Genomic DNA, 17,439 nt, shown 5'->3' on the forward strand with positions numbered 1-17,439 from the left:
AGAGAGATTTGAGGTTTAAATTGTATTTAACCACTTCAACATTTCATATGCCCCCAATTTTTTTTTTTTTTTAAACTTTTCAATTAATTGGGAAAGATGACCAGCTGCAAACAGCAAAGACGGAAGTGAAATGCTAGGGTTTAATGGGGTGTTCTATCTAGCGTGGGTTAATAATTCTTCTTTTCCCTGTTTTGGTTAAATGAACATTCTCTTACCATTTGTCTGGTTTGTCCGTGGTTAGGCAGACCTAACAAACAGGAAAGAGAATAGAGCTGGTAAGACCATTGCTTTTCCAAGACAGAAAAAAGTACAAAATCAAAACACACGCAGCTATGATTGCAACTGTGTTGTTTTGCTAAAACAAGAGTTGTCTACCAAACTAACTTCTCCCCTCCTTGAAAGGTAACTGAGAAAAGAGCTTCCTTAACAACATGGTTCGAAGAGCAGAGCCCCCACGTTAGAAACACATTCCATTCGCTCAGTCTTTTCTCCATTTACTCACACCTTTCTTCAAACTACCGCTAAAAGTACACCTCCGCTTTCAGATCTGAGGTTTTCCTCAAGTCTTGGGAAAAAATCTGGCATTCTGTTTTAGTTTTGGAGGAATTTACTGACATCAAGAAGAAGAAAGTGGAAGGTACTATACACTGTCAAGACAGCAACAAATAAAATCTTTCCTATCATCCTTGGAACCCCAGGGAACTCTTCAGCTCAGATGTTAGCTACAAACTGTTAGCAAACAGATTGTATCTGCTGAACCTACCACAAACAAATACTTCCACAGGTGCAGCTCCATCAGCCACAGAGCACAGCGACTCCAGCTATCGCACAAAGCCCTTCCACAGTAACACAGCCAGCACCGAGCACAATGGCTTGATTTCACGAGCGTATGTGCTACGCTATCCGACACCCTACCACCCTGCCACAGCGCACGTGCTGCATGGTACACGTGAGACCCTGCAGGGCACAGAAAGGTCTTGGGCTATAACAGAATGATGTGTTGCTATAAGGCAGCAGGGTATGGCACGGAATGGACCAGGAGACCTAATAAACCTTTTTGTTAGCACCATTTAGTTTTCTAAGATGCACGCTCCCAGAAAACACATTTCATTAACATCAGTGCACCAAACCATCCTTCTTGGCTCCTTCTGCCCGAGAACCTAAACGTCAGTACATCAGATCCAACAGGTACTACAGGACAGACACCAGCAAATGCTGTCACTGGCTGCAGAAGTTATCAGTATGAATTCTGCTTTCACATTTATAGCAAGCTTCGCAGCTTGACTTTTGAAACTTCCCGTTGCTAGCGAGTTAAGCTGTGATGAAACCGCAAAGCTTTTTAAGGAATCCAGCAAAAATTCAATTTCACAGCTCAGGGTCCACACTCAACACATTCCTTGAGATTCTCCTCAGTAAAACCAAACACATTGTACTCACAGCAAGTATGCCAGGAAACACGTGGCACAGCAACGCATCGGCAGGGAGGCAGGCAGAACGGGGGACATTTTCTGAGCACCGAGTATCATGACACCACATTAAAACCAACAGTTTATATCAAGTGTATTTTCCATTCTGTGTAGACATATGCTGCTAGCTACTTTAAACACCTAGTTTCAATTTTTGCAGCATTTTTGTGCCTAAGTATCCACAGTGATGAAGAAATAGTTGCCAGAAAGATTTCCATCAAATCTGTGGAACAGATGTACCAGGCACCAAGCAAGAAGACCAGTAACAACCTTTGGATGTTGACAAAAGCAAAGCAGGTGCCAGATAATCACTCCTTTTTACAGGGGAGCAGCCATCGCATCCCAAACACAGCTGTGCACAGCTGTTTGAGATGGATGGACAGAGTCCACAGGTGCTGGGAAACAGCACAGCCAGCAGGAAGCAACCCGAATCTGTTGGCTTCAGAGTCAAGCTCTAGCACTTGTTTCTTCTTCCCCCTTCCGTAACAGAAAGGTAACATTTTCTCCATTCGCAGGAGCTCCGAGAGATGCAAATCAGCCGACGCTAGTTCCTGGACTGAAGCCACACATTTCACTTCAGTCACACTCCAGACCAGCTCTTTTCTTGTACTAAGAACATTCTCGATGCCAGAAAAGACCAGCCTACAGGAGCAGCTGATACGTGGCTGCTTTGGTGACTACCACCAGGTGTAAAACAGAACAGTAAACAGTGCTATGCCTAAGCCCCAGAACTAACTCAGAATATTTCACGGTGAGAAGAGATGTTGAGACTGACACAAACTGAGCAAAGGCTGAGCAAAACTGCTGCCTGCTCCAAGCCCCAAAGCTCCAGAGGCCTCTAACAGCAAAGCAGCAGTGGTTACAACAGGGACACACCTCATCCCCTAAGCTATAACTTCGAGCATAAAGCTGCCCATGACAACTTCTTGCTTCAGTAAAATAAGGCACAAAACAAAGATACAGTTCCAATACAATTTATACTCTTGCTATCACAGTAATAAGGTATCAATTAGCATATTAATCTTAGCTATCTGTGAATTTTCCCTTTAGTCACACTTTGATAACTGGAGTTTGAAAGGATAAATATAAAAACAGACACTAAAAAGACTAGCTTCACTTTGCAATAAAAAAATCACACTAAAAGCATATGCAGCTGAAGCACTGCTGTTAAATGAGCAACTTTTACCCACCATGGTCACCAAAGAGATGCAGAGAGACAGCACAACATCTGCAACCCATTGCAGAACAGCTGTCAAGTCAATAGGATGCATCCGTACTGGAAACAACGGATTCTCATCCAAAAGTTTTTGGTGGCTTCTGTGTGAGAGATGAGGTCTGCGAGACAGACACCTCTGAGAACTAAACCAATGCCCCGTCTCTGGGTGAGGAGTGGTACAGACAGGTACCTGGCCATATGAATGTGGTCCTCCCCCAGGTGCTTGCTGCATTTACACAGACCAAGGTTTGAGAGAGACTTCTCACACACACACACATCCACAAGCAGGTTAAAATAGTAGGACAGCATATGAATATAAACCAGAAGCAAAATCCAACAGGGTTCTGGCAGCTCCTCTACAGGAAAAAAACCCTGTCTTTATTTTACAGAGGGATTTCTAGAGAAGCCACAGGGTAGAAAGCGTGAATATTCCTTTCAACGACGTCTAAGGTCCAACTGCTTAAATTTACGTAGCTCCACATCAGAAACAACAGTAAACTCCACCAAATAATGAAGAAAACCAACAACAAAGAAAGGAGGTGACCAAACCGTTAACAGCTAAGTGTAAAGGTCTACAATGATGAATTTAAGCATATCTTCCACTCTTTTGCAGCCAAAGATATTGAAATGTACTCTGAAAACTCAAGATTAAATGTTTTTTTCCATAGCACTGAAAAATACCCCAAAGCCCTAGAAAATCTCCTCCCATTCAATTCCTCCTGTCAAAGTCTCCTCTACAACACTGCAAGCAAGAGGAAGTCCCAGAGGATAAAATGTAGACAAGGTAAACTGAGGGTGTGTCTGCAGACAGCCATAGAGGTCCTTTGCCACAAATGATTCTACCTTGTTAGTGAAATGGCAATAGAACAACTAATTCCAGCACAGAGATTAACTGACACCCTCACAGCATGCCTCCACAATTTAGTGAAGACGACCTCAGAACGATTCCTCAAGCATAAGCACAATTACCAAGATTTTGGTTCAAAACCAGGTCACTACGCCCTAACGATCCTTTCATGCTTGAACTATCCAAGCTGCATGTGATATACATATATGCATGTATACTTCCACCCCCCAAAAAAACCACAGGTGGGGAAGGACTATCAGAAACAGCAAATGAAGTCTCTTACTACTGTTTCTTTGCAGCTTTGTTTTATCTTTTGGGATTGAGGGGGGACGACCTCTCAGTCAGCCAACCTGTTTCTTCTCATGGAACAGTCTCATATCATTTGGATCTAACGCCTTCAGGTTTATTAAAATTAAAATAAAAAAAAAGAGGTAATACTCAAACCTTAACTTCCTGCAGCAACTAGAGCACCACCCAAAGAGCATGCTGCGGGAGTCAGGAATAGTTGGCACCCAACAACACAAGTGGAATGTAGGAATCTAGTTTCCCAGTGGGAAGCAAACCAGCACATCTGGTCCCTCTGGAAGCCTGAGAGGGGACGCACAGGCTCTTTGCTGATCCAGCCCCATGCCCTGCGAGTCCAGCCAGAGGTCCTCAGCATCTGAATGGCAGCATTCAAAAATTACTCCCACAGCTCAAATTCAGCCTGATGTTTTGGCCAACTCCACACAATACATAGCTGCCCTTTCGAGAAGCAGGAGAGCCTAAGCCCTCCACAGCGTGCCCCATGCAGACTGGTGTGCAGGGCTATGTTCAGAAGTTACTACAGCAAGCAACAACCAGCTGCAGGATAAGCACAAACCACGGCTACTTTTCTACTCAGGTAGAAATCTTCCAGCACTTTTCGGTGCCTGAACATACACACCGTTGCCTGTGTATTTACAGATCATTTCAGAATTTGGCACAAGAAGTCTGAACAGAGTTGCCCCTAGCACCAATTAAGAAGAGTAGCCCAGCTTCCCGCCATAGGACATGACTTGGAGCTGTTAAATCTGCATTTCCTGGAACTTACTAACTCCAGTCTTCAGCACATTCACCACACACAAAAACATGGGTCCTTCATCTCATGTTAACATAATTACTTTTTTTTTAAACCAGTCAGAATATCAAGCAATTAGTCACAGATGGTGTTTTGTTTTTAACTTCTGTTTACCAAAGAGAAGTATCATGCAGAACATGCAATATGCAGTAACATTCATAAGCACGTCTTCAGTCACAATGAATGCACAGATTTTAACACACACTTTTACAACCAGCAAGTTTACTATACTAAAATACATCGCTTTCAAAAATCCATACACTCTTCATATGCATTTTCCTTTTCCAAAACTAATCCTCCTGGGATTCCATCCTTCCCAGCAGTAACAAAAACATCAACAGTACCACATTTGTGAGCAAGCTAGAAAAAAATACAAAAATCCATGCATGAATGAGGTTTGATTAACAAGGATTTCACTTCAAAGTTACTAGTTCACTTGAAGTGGTCTCTGCGTGTTGACATATACACACACAGTTTTTGTAAGCTTACACAAAGGCTCTAGTACACCTCTCTCTCAAACTGCCAAGAGTGTGTTACCACTGTGAGCGGATTGAGTGTCCATCTTCTAACAATCAAAGGCTATACACTTCCAGGAATGCAAGTGCAACAAGCAGAACTGAGAATAAATTGTACCAAACATCACCTAGACTAACATTTGCTTAAAGTTCTGTTGTAGATAAAAACAATGTTAAAATTGCAGTTTACTTACCTAAGTAAGTTCCTACCAAGATTGGCAAAGGAAAAGGAAAAAAAAGATTTAAGGTTAAAAAAAGGAAAGATTCACATAGTTCAGAATACAGTAGCCCAGCCCCATGCAACAAATAGAGAACACACTGTTTTGGTTGTAATGAAACACACAAGCGATCACAGTTCTCCGTTGGACAGATAACCCAAGACAACATTAAACAAACAGTAACTCCAAATGAGAGATTCCACAAAGAGGTTTAATTTTGTATGACTAAGTAGTGGTGTGTTACCCATCTCCTTCCACTAACTCCTGCACAGTAACCTCGTTGGATTTGGACAGTCCTTCCTACAACGCTTGGTCTAACAGTTCACCTTTATTTGCTTCACAGTACCTCACAGATCACGTGTTTGTTCATGCAAAGCTACACCTTCTGCTGAGAGTACTTCACAGACCCTAACTAATATCTTCTGGGCAGTGACATCCAACTACAATGAGTCAGCCTCTACCCGTGGACAAGTATGTTGAAAATGGCAAGTCGCTATCTATCTTGGTGTTTAGTCAACCGATACTATCCATTCGCATTCCTAAAACAGCATCACTGTATATTTTGGTCTGGCTGCAACACACTAAATGGTTAAAAAAAAAAGGAGGTAACAAAACCATACACCTCACTGCTTTAGGATTTGCTGATCTAAGCCATGAAAACTAGAAAACACTGAATTATTCACTGTTCCTAGAACTGGGAGTGTTACACATCATATACACGTGTGTGTACATAGATATATATGACATGCGTCACACATGTAGATTCCACTTAATTACAAGCTCAGGCTTTGTATTATCAGGGGTTTTGCAATTCTGCATTCTTTTCCTCTCTTATAAATTACACCTGCTCCCTACTACTGCCTCAAGATAGGCACTCTCCTCTCACTCCGTCAACATTTGCACCTTACTCCATACCATCCCTCATAAATGAAACAGTTTTCACTGGTTGATCCATAGAGCATAATGCCCACCTCCTGACTGCATTTCCAGATCTTTCCCCGTAACGCCAAACGAAACTAATCACAGTACCATGGCTAACCTGAAAGCAAGTGAACCAAGTTTCACTTAACATCTGAATACAAAAACCTAAGTACAATTCTCAAAAATAATCTGTACTGTTGGCATATAAACTAAAGCAAGGCAGTTGCAAAGGCACATGTTTCTTGGGGTCTCCAAAAAGCATTTCAAGCAACTTGTCATTCTTCCCAGCTGTGCTGCTGCTGGCAAGAAACAGCCATTTCTTTAAGAAGCACCGAACACTTTCTCTCTTGACACTAGTCAGCATTACAGCGGTCCGGATATCAACAGCTAAAGTCAGGACTTCTCCCCAGTACCACACGTATCACATTATTCATTACAGGACCAATACTCCCTGCTGTTTACTGCCATTCCTGGATGGGCAGATATCCTTTGGCTGGTTGTCCTTGACTTTGGAAGGGCAGCCAGGGGCACTGCTGGTAAGGGGAGAATTTTAATGCAACTTCTGCATACAGGTAAGTCCACATTTTCTGCAAGGTCTAAGTCAGCCAGAAAAAATCTTTGAGATAAGTCTGGTTGCCTACATAGCTGACACTAGAGAACTTCCTTATGCTCCCGCCTCAATAGATGGTTTTGACCAAGAACAGCATTTCTATTTTCATGCTCATCTCTTGATAACTAAACTAATGCCATGCTAGGCTGATGAACGCTTCCAGTTCTAGGAGTTCATTCACGTTTCCCCAAAAGGAGGTGAGAAACAATGAAGCAGAACACGTTAAATTAGATTGACATTCCATTTCGGTTTAGAAATCCCCAGAAGCAGAAGCAAGGTATTCCAACAGTTAATTAACCTCACTCAAAAATTTGCAGCTTGTTTCCAGCCAAAGTTTTTCTGTGGTACCTTCTGGCTACTGCAGCTCATTATTCCATTCCCGGTTAGACTAAAAAAGCCCTCTATTATTACACTTCTGCTGCTCCTGTCAGCAGAGACAAACACCTACAACTTCCACTTTGATAAAAGCATTTTCCATTATACAGTGTGTTTTTTCCAGTCCCTTCACCGTTTTCATGGCTCTTCTATAAACCCTCTCCATTTTTCAGCATTCGATCCACTACCATTTTATCAATGCAAGTTTGTTGCTGGGAAAAGCCTTCCCTTTATTTCAGCTACTCATTCATGTTCTCTCTCTTTCTGTCAATTTTAGAGTGCATGTGATGACCCTGAAAAACAAATTTGATTAGATGAATGCTAACATGGTGTAAAAGAGGGGGGGTGGGGGGGGAATCTAACAATGCTCCCTCCCTTCCCCCAGCAGGAATTTGCATAGACAAGTATCACATAGACCCCATGCGGTATAGCTGTAAGGAAAAAAATAAACAGGGTCCAGAACATAAAACATCCTCTCTCTCTCGAGGAAGTTTCATGGCAAATATTGTCAGTCAAGCTCCAGAACGCTAATGAAATGCAATAAACTAGTAATTTTTTAACATCACACTGTATTCGACAGCTTATGAGACTCCATGTACTTTTCACGTTCCAAAAATAGGATGCTGCAGAAATTTGTCCACGCTAATCTAATGCTGAAGGAGAGCTGGGAAGTGCACTGGATGCCTAATGATGCCTCCAATGCGATTTAAACAAGAGGAAACAAAATAGATAAAAGGACTACACCCTCCTTATAAAACAGAGTGGAGATAGTGAGGAGAGTTGAGATTAAAAATATTTTCCCATTCTTGGAATTCAAGCACCAGTGGAAACTCTAGATGCCTGGCCAGACAAACATGTTTAAAGCTTGAAAAAGTTCAGCTTTCCAGGGTTAAGCAGGGATGACTCAGAAAAAGAAAAGTTAAAGATACTTAGCTGGAGTTACAGTAGCAAGAGAACAAACAAACAACAAAATTTCAAAGGAAAAAATCTGAAGTACTCTAAGTTCAGCAATTTCCAACATTTCCACAACTAGTTTTAATTAATTCTGGCGGCAGCCCACTAAGAACAGTCTCCTTTTCTTTTCCTCCTTGATCTCTCACCACCAAGGCTCCCATTTTCCCAGCCTTTCCTTACTTCCCATTTCTACCTCTCTTCACACAGAGTTCAACCTGACCAATCCGCACCTGCCCATAGACTAGGTGGCCTTCCACCTCCAACCCCTTCACCCTCAGTCATGGTCTGGGCACATTTAGGAACAGTGTTTCCATTTACGCAGGAACATTCACCAAGCACTTCACTGATAAACTTCTCTGAGGCCTGAATTGTAACTACCAACCACCCATCGTCCTAAATACCAAGGGCTGGTAGAACCTCAGATGAAAATCTTCCAGCAGTGCTGCCTGAAGAAACACCCCAAAAACCTGTAAGAACAGTTAAATTTTCAGCAATGTTAAACAGCAGGTGAAAGCAGCAGGTGCCATGGGAATTTAAATGCCTTAGAAACCTGACCACCAATATATACGTACAAACATGGATCTTAATGCTTTACACTAAGCACAAATACAAGATGCTACTTGGCTCATTCCCTGCAAAGCAACCTCTTGATTTTATATTGCTTTACCATCTGGCCATGATGAAAGCCTTATAAACTCACCACATGCCATCAGCTCAGCACCCAGCCATAACTTACAGTATACATACTCCTCCCATGAGTTTGGAAGTATAGCCCAGCACCAAAAGACTTTTATCACCAGCAGAGAGACCTCAGCTAAAGCCCGCTATAATAGCTGTCCACTGTCATATGTCAGACTTTGACAGTGATGTGTCCAAACCATAAGATATCTTTCAGGTGCCACCAACACAGCACATCAGCATGAAGCAGAAAAACTCCTGGATAATTCATATAACATTGCATAGGCTAACATCTCATTGAAAACTATTTCACCACAGGCGGACAAAGTGTCTTCCTGCATCTAAATTTGTGTCCAAAGAATACTTTCAGCCTCTCTGCGCAGTCATCTTAATACCAGCTTTTCCCTGCAGTACACTCCTACAATGACCTAAACCAGCCAATATGCCACCATGTATCACTAAGGGAAGAGGAAGAACAAAAACAGCAAAGAAACCCCCGCCAATTCCTGTAGTTATAGGAGCTATGTAAATGAAGAATCTGACTGGTTATAACAATTCAGTTTTATTCTCATTAATCTTTTTATTCTATTTCAGGTCAGTTACGATCCAGAAATCAGTCACTCGGGATAGATGGGTTTATTTCAGTCCTTTAACATTAACTCATTGGCTCCTGAATCCTGGTCACAAGGCTTCATCACTCTTGCTGCCTTTCACTCCTTCACAATGGTTCCAACTTGTGCTCTTCCTCCTCTCTGACCTCCTCCTCTCCCTTCCCACCAGCAGCCTCCCAAACTAATCAGGCCGTAGGACTCCATCCAGAGCCAAGGAGAAGTCTCAGCACCACGTTCCCAGTTCTGGCACAGCACATGAAACCATCGTTAGCCATGCGCAGAGCCAGCAAAGCTTACCAATGCACATGCAAAGCAAATGGGAACCAATGCTAAGTGGCACTGGCACACAAACTGGCTCCAGGCCAGAAGTAGATCCACCAGACTTCCACCATCTGTTTGCCTGTGCCCAGCAGATCTTGATCCATGTTCTTTAAACCTTGTTTTCCCTGCAGGTGGTTTCCTTCCCTCTCTGTCTCGGCAAAGCTTCCAGGAACCCACAGCCAGAAAACATTCCAGATGTCAAAACCACAGCATGGCAAACATTTTCCATTCACAGATAAATCTCAATCAACAAGTTTAAGCTGAACTGCTCACGAGAATATCCAGTTCACACTCACCACCCCAGCAGGTAAACAGATTCTGAGACTGATTCGTAACTCCGCTACCTGGCAGTCACAGGAACAAGTACTACTGCAAGTATTTCAGTGGCAGGCTGAGAACAGACCAAGCAGACAAAGCAGCAGGCGCCCAATGAGAGCCAGCCCTGAGAGTCACAGAAACACATATTCTGAGCAGCCTGAACAGGTACTTCAACAAAACCACCTTTTTGCAAGCTACTCCAGCAACAATTATGACTGAAATGTATGTAATTAAATATGTATACCAGCAGACAGATGTTTTAAAACACTAAAACAAGAACCCTCCATTGCCAGTAAGTAAGTGATCTCAGGCTATCAAATTCAGCGCTCTATGCAGAGAGAGCCTGAGGGAAGAGTCAGGTCTTCCACTTCCCTCCTCTGGGCCACAACATCTCAGAGCTCCAGGAGCGTGTCATCCGCCGAGTGACTCGGCAGTCCCCTTGCTGATGAGGACATTTAGCAGGGAGCAGCAGGCATGCCCATAAGCAGGTAGTCCCTAGGAATTGTGGAAATTCAGTGAGCTACCCCGCATCTACATCCCGCGTTACTGAACAAAGCTTCCGAGGAAGCCAAACCGACTGAGGCAGCAGGGTTTTGTTACTCTTCCCAAAACACAAAAGTTTAAAAGCACATGAAAGAACTCAGCAACACAGTATCAAGGCATAAATTCCCAAAGACAGCAAGACAGCAGAAAGATCACTGTCCTCATTCTTATTGTATTCTCCACACGCACTTCTATACGCATGCACGTAAATATTGATAACAGTCATCCACTGTCTCAGCCATTAAACACATAGCTTCACGTCAGGGCATGCAGTGTGGCATTTTATGGCAACATGTAAGCTTACGTTTTAGTGTTTGTCTGTCTAGCAATGACATTTGTATATCCTAACTACTCAAAATTAGTCTGTTCTATTGAATTTGGTTAAGTGACATGGTATGAGTGTTTCCTGCATTATCAAAAATGAAGCTTCTGGGGTGTGTTCGTTAGCCAGAACCGAGTAGTTTTTAACCTGTGGAAATTTTGAAAACCATTTCTATTGCAAGAAGAGAATGTGCAGACAGTCTCTCACTGTTGAGACTGTCCACTCACAGTGGACAATAGAGAGGCTTGAACCTGGGACTCTGTATGAATACTGTCTTCTATTTCTTTTGCTCAAAGTGAATTTGAAGTAGTTCAGGACACATGAAACATTGATTTCTTAAAAGCCACAGTGAAACAACACCTAGTTTCAAACCAACCATTACAGCTTTCAGCAGTTTCTCAAAACCACTAGAAAACTGTTCCATCAACTTGAGGAATTAGTAATCAATTCTGAACATAGCACTTCATGTCTTCAGTACGGCTGTACAACTTGTCGCCTGCATCTCAAAAGCCTGGAAGGTGAGCAGCATAACCATGGGTGGAAGTGGTTACCCAAGGAACACTTAGACATTGACACAGAAGGTGCACACAGACTCATTAGCCACAAAGCACAGAGAAGCCAGCAGATGAATCTAAAAAAATGACTCTCCTAGCATAAGCTGAGCGCAGCTTCAAGGTCTTACCCCTGCTAGGCATCAACAGGCGCTTCTTCATGTTGCCTGATAGAGCATAAGTGAACAGAAAAGAGAAAAACATCACATCAGCAACCTGAACAGCAGCAGTTTTAAAAGTTCTTAATGTTAAAACACGAACAGTAAGATATCAAATGTTTGTAATTATATTTCAGATAAGCTACATATAAAGTTAAAACTAAAGGTAAAAAATGAGAAGGATTCTCTGTATCTCCCTTCCTGCCCAGAGTCACCATTAAACCAACTGTTTCTTTCCCCTGTTAAGGAGAGCTACCCTCCATGTTCTCACTCCCGTTAAGACCATTTGAACAGACCCCTTTCATCCTCATCTGAGAAAAAGGCTGCACGTTCTCTTCCCCGACACCCTCATGCAAGAGCAACTCTTCAGAACAGAGCCCTGGAGTCCGTGCCAGGAACATCCTGCGTTTATCTCCCACTTCAAACACCTTCCCCTTGCCTTTTATTCTCGAGGAGATGAAGCCCCAACTCCACTGCACAGAGGTGCTCAGTGACAGGGGCAACAAAAGCAAATGCTCTGGCTCTGCGAAAGGCAGGAGCAGGCTTATGTCATGCCAGATCTGGCACGTCTTCTGCCTCTCTCGGTTAAACAGCAGCCTGCCTCTCTCAGTGGCATGCAGTCTCAGGTAGCTTTGCTGAAAGCCAGGTGATCCACACGTTACAAAGCGACCTGGGAACTGCACAGCTACTACCTACAGGTTAAAAAAAAGCCGTAAACCTCAAGAAAAATGAACCATCACTAGGAAAAGCTATTAAGGTTTCCTTCCTAGTACTCATTTAAAAATTGGAGGGGAAGTTTCTCCCTCACTATCCCATTTGCAAGGCTGGTGAAGCTAGGCAGAGTTCCACTCGCACAGTACCTTTATGTGCACGCACCACTCAGGCAGTACACACCACATGTCACACCCAGAAGGAGAAATGGGACAAGTAACTTCTACAAAAGGAAAAAGTTACCCTCTCCCCCAGCCCCAAGAATAAGAAACTTTGAATTAATATGAAGAGCTATAATTTTAAACAATCTCCTTGTACACTGAAAGGATAGAAGAAAAAGCCTATGCTGACAATACACATTTTGCAGAAAAATATTTACCATCCATTCCATTGTGTTGTTCATAACTTCTTTTTCCCAGGATCGTTGGGGACCCATTATTAATGACCGGCGTAAACTTAGCAGGAGTCAGACTGTTGAGAGAACTGGACAAGCTCTTTGCAGGATCTGGTTTCGGAGGACATGGATGAGACTCTGTCGTGAAACAGCAAGGGGGTTTTTTATTAGATACTGCAATTATAAATCTGAAAGCAACCTACAACCTGAAAACATCCAAGGTGACCAAGTATGCCTCCCCTTATATACAAACTATCTCAGTCAATAATTTTGACTGAAGATTGGTATTTATATATAGCATTTTAAGTATATTTAGGAATTCACCTCTACTTAAGATGTTAAAACCAATGCCATAATGTTCATTGCAACATATTATCCTAAAATAAGAGTTGATAACAAAAGCACTTCACACCTATTTCCAGAACACTATTCTCTGACAATCTGAGGTCATCCGGGGGCTGCTCTATATTAAAAGCCATCTTTGGGCTGTCATGCAACACCCCTAAACTCTGGGGAAATTACAGCTTTGCCAGTTTTGCAAGGTTTGTAAAAAATACAATTTCTAAACTGGCCAAACAAGTGAGGATTCAAACCACCAACATAAGGAACAGAGAGTCTGACTTCAAGCTTCCGGCTGAAGCAGAGATGAAGCACACATTGTTCACCTGAGAAGATTCTGAAAAAGTTACAAGCAACAGCACATGGAAGCTTCAACCGAGTTTTTCTCTTGCAGCCCCAACAACCGAGCAACAGGTAACTTCAAGCATACTGAGCATGACACCACCAAAACCACCTTCTCATCAGTCCGTCAGTCTCCTTCCACTTCCTTCCCTTCTCCCAGCTCAATAGCCAAATGGAGACCCTGAACAGCGCTAATGAAATCTCATAATCTCGTGCTACATTCTGTAAAACTATTAAAAGTAGAATTTTACCCAACAGCGAAACTTCTCCCTTTATTGGCTTTATTTGGTTGCACTATAGGTATCCAAAGTTTTCTCAATCTGTGTGTCTCATCAGTGCACAGTAGAATTACAACAGTCAGAGTAGTAGTAAATATTTAATAAACCCTGAGCCTTACAATATTTCATCAACATAAGTGTTCAAAGAAACATAAAAATCAACTCCAGTGTTTCTTATCAGAGTAAAAAGGCAATCCATTTCATTGTTAATCCGGAAGCCTTCAAAGTATCACTGTCCACGCTAACTTTCTGTGGCTAGACTCACATTAGACTGCTGTAACAACCTGAGACATGTCTTCAGGGCATCTCTAGCAACACTAGGGAAAGAGATTTTGCATTCGTTTGTGGTCAGAGCTGACATGTCACATAGCTGGCCTCTTCCAGCACCTGAAACTTACACCAAGGTCCAGGAGAAAGCTACTCAGTACTCCCCCACAAAGCAGCTGATGAGGCCCAAGTCCTCAAGAAAACCATAAAAAAAACCCCCAAAAAACTACCACCAACCTCCCCATCCTAGAAGAAAGTAAAGAATGTAAATATAGTCCCCTTGCCTAGCTCAAGCGCAGAAGACCCAACAACTGATTCACAAGCTGTGGGATACAGTGCTGTCCTAAACCCAAGCGGCTTCTTGGAAGACCCAACTGCAGGAAGTGCCTCCAGACAACCCAAAAATTGGAACAGCAGACTGACCAATTGTTCCCAAAACATTACATTTGTGCCTTCACCAGCAGATGGTAACTTGTCCCCTACATGCATCAGAAGCCACAGCAAACACGTCCCTCCCTTCACTTGAAAAAGTTTCTGACAGAGCTCCATGAGCCCAGAGTGGACTGCTGAGCCACTAGGTCTGTCAAATCAGGTAGAAAAATGAAAATGGCCAAGTTCATGGGAAGGTTTCCATGTTTGGTTTTTAATCCAGAAACTGCATCTAAATCCAGAACGAAATGCAAAAAGAAATCGTTAGTAGAATTAGCTAGACAGTTTTGCGTTTGGTTGGGGTTTTTTGTGTTTGGTGTTGTCTGGGTTTTTTTAATACCTAAATACCGGAGTACTGCTTCTAAAGGCTTTCGAACCACTTGCTTTAATAGCAATGGGTTTTCTGATGCCTCAGGTAAACGTGCTGTGCCTGTAAAATGAAAAAAAAAATAATTAGAGGGTAAAGACATTTCAATATTATAACAAAACTAAATGAGTAACTCAAGTGTCCTAAAAGAGCTTTCCAAACAAAAGGAATTTTACAGGTTGCAAGCATGTCTTGGCAACAGTACAAATGCAGAATGCTAAATGTAATAGCAAACATTAATATTCTATAACAAACAACTCATGAATTTTCAGAGTTATTTGTCTAGCCTACAATCAGTTGGAATACACTGCGAGTACAGCTAGATTTTGTGAAACCGCTAGCTACATGCAAGAGAGCATCTCAAGAAGCTGCAACTCCAGCTTCATAGGAAAGGAATCTCAAAGGGCTCCTTTGCAAGCAGATCCCGGCTGCATCACCACTCACATTCTGCTTTGATGGCTGCACTGTTAATAGGCAGATAGGGATGTCTTGCAGCATGCCAAGGGCGCAAGATATCTCGACATAAACGTCTGGCAATTCTTGTCAGTTTTGTTGTATGGAGATAGAAAGCCTGTCGTGTCTTCATAGCAAACTTGGGACTCCCACTGTTTCGTACTGGCACACCATGAGGACTCTAGAAAGAATGAAAAATAAATAGGATTTCTAAGAAATAATTATTCAAAGTATGGTTTTAAAGAAGAGAAAGAATATCATGTAAAATCACTTTCAACTACTGATTCACAGACCTATTTACACACTTTTTAATTAACAAACAAGAGGTGTAAGGCTGATAAAACCTGGCAGTTATCTCAGCCATTAGGTAGCTTCAGAGGGCAAACAGAAGCCTGGAAAGGACAGAGGATAAACAAAAAAAATAGCATAGAAAGAGAATGATAGCAAAGACTAGGAGAGATGAAAGAAATTAATCTAAGACCAAAGTTCAGTGTGCACTATCCTTCTGTCCATGTGATGCAGCTAATTTTTCTGATCAGCTCAATGTATGATGCTTCCAGAATGAACTTCCACCAAATGCAGAAAAATTCAGAGAATTTATTTTTTAAATAAAAGTGGAAAAATTAAACAGAAGCAGCTCGTACTATGCTTGCTCAAACCTATCCAAAAGGAAGAAGGACTAATTAAAAAAAAATAGGATGAAATAGAAAAACAAAATAAGGGATCTCCACTAGCTATTTGGGATATCTAATGTTGAATGTGCCTTGGCAAGGGGAACAGGTTTCAAGAAATGGTGAATTCCTTCATGGGAGGGAAAAAACATCATCTTCCCCCTGCAGCAAAAATCATAGAAACCACATACCAGAAGCACTGGGTGGCATTTCAGTTTTTTCCACCTTCTTTAAGTTGTCCCATGCATTTGATGGCTAGTTTGCTAAACAAGTGATGGTTTTTTTCGCAGGGCAATACTTGGCAACAAATTACTTATAGCCAAAGTTAACGTGCCAACTTTTGCAAGACCTGAAATACCAAACCCGAGGACAACAACGGAGGCTGAAGGCATTCTTTTTGTCATTAAATATTTAAGAATAGTGAACAATTAGCTGGATATCATGGCACCTAGCTTTCCAGGCAAGAGCACCGAGCAGTCTGCTTTGCAGATACCTACCAAATTATTGCGGTTTGGTCCTGGTCTTTCCCCATCTAACCGTGTTGGCATTTTCAAGCCACCGTATTTCTTCCAGTACGTCCAACAGGATGCACAGAGGCGACACTGCATGTTAGGGGGACCCCAAGAATACCACTGGTAAGACTGTGTGGCTAGAGATAACAAAGGTGGAAATTATATATATCCTTAAACAGGATCACTTTTCAGAGCTTATTCTCTTTAGAACCATCACAAAAGAAAACCCACACAAAGACAGTGCAAAGCTCAAACAAATCTTAGAAACCTGACGACGGCTTCACCATCATCCGCACTGTTAAATGTACTTGCGATTTCAGCAAAATTAATTACACATATAAAATCCTTTCAAAACACAAACAGAAAAACCAACTAGTAGGATGGGAAAATGTCCTGCCAATGAAACTGAAAGCTCTCATTTTACAAGACTGGTAGACCACAATTGCTGCAGAGCACGGGAGGGAGAACGCAGATTGTCTTCAGGAACTCCCCATACATTAATTTTATGGCTAAAAGTACGTAAGATAAATCTGTGACTTGACTTCTCGCACACTCCTACACGTGAGCATCTCTAACGGCTCCCCATAAAGGAGGGGAAGTATTAGAACTCAGTAGATCAAATACAAAGATATCACGTATTTTGAAATCTACTAAAACACTATGAAAAAATTGTCAACTTCACAGCTCAGTGATTAAAGTCTTTGCTCAACAGCCACTTGCAATTACACAGGACATTTACTAACTTCCCCTTAACTATTTCATAATTATATTTACGAACATAACACCAGTAAGAGCGAAAAATCCCCACCTTTGCTTAAATGCTGCCATGTCAAATACTGTGCCCCCACCCTTCCAAAGCCTTCTCTCCCACCCCCCGCCACAACATGGCTTTTACTTTACTGTTTGCAACACAGCACTCACACTCCCTGTGCATAGCTGCCATACTGGCACGT

At 42.2% G+C, this 17,439-nt stretch overlaps 1 protein-coding gene across 3 annotated transcripts in view; it reads right to left on the bottom strand.

Moving 5' to 3' along the window:
- Nucleotides 1-17,439, bottom strand: part of MTA1 (metastasis associated 1) — an 87,180-nt gene that overhangs the window by 8,906 nt on the left and 60,835 nt on the right. Inside the window, exons 13-19 of one of the 3 annotated variants that reach the window (XM_075422377.1) lie at nucleotides 16,472-16,623; nucleotides 15,295-15,484; nucleotides 14,824-14,913; nucleotides 12,814-12,966; nucleotides 11,697-11,732; nucleotides 5,338-5,349; nucleotides 216-247 (exon numbers count right to left, since the gene is read on the bottom strand). In XM_075422377.1, the coding sequence (XP_075278492.1) occupies nucleotides 216-247; nucleotides 5,338-5,349; nucleotides 11,697-11,732; nucleotides 12,814-12,966; nucleotides 14,824-14,913; nucleotides 15,295-15,484; nucleotides 16,472-16,623 (665 nt within the window). The remainder of the gene's footprint in view (nucleotides 1-215; nucleotides 248-5,337; nucleotides 5,350-11,696; nucleotides 11,733-12,813; nucleotides 12,967-14,823; nucleotides 14,914-15,294; nucleotides 15,485-16,471; nucleotides 16,624-17,439) is intronic. The other 2 variants (XM_075422378.1, XM_075422379.1) reach the window with 2 other exon arrangements.

The sequence above is a fragment of the Opisthocomus hoazin genome, chromosome 6, assembly GCF_030867145.1.
Source record: "Opisthocomus hoazin isolate bOpiHoa1 chromosome 6, bOpiHoa1.hap1, whole genome shotgun sequence".
Classification (NCBI taxonomy): domain Eukaryota; kingdom Metazoa; phylum Chordata; class Aves; order Opisthocomiformes; family Opisthocomidae; genus Opisthocomus; species Opisthocomus hoazin.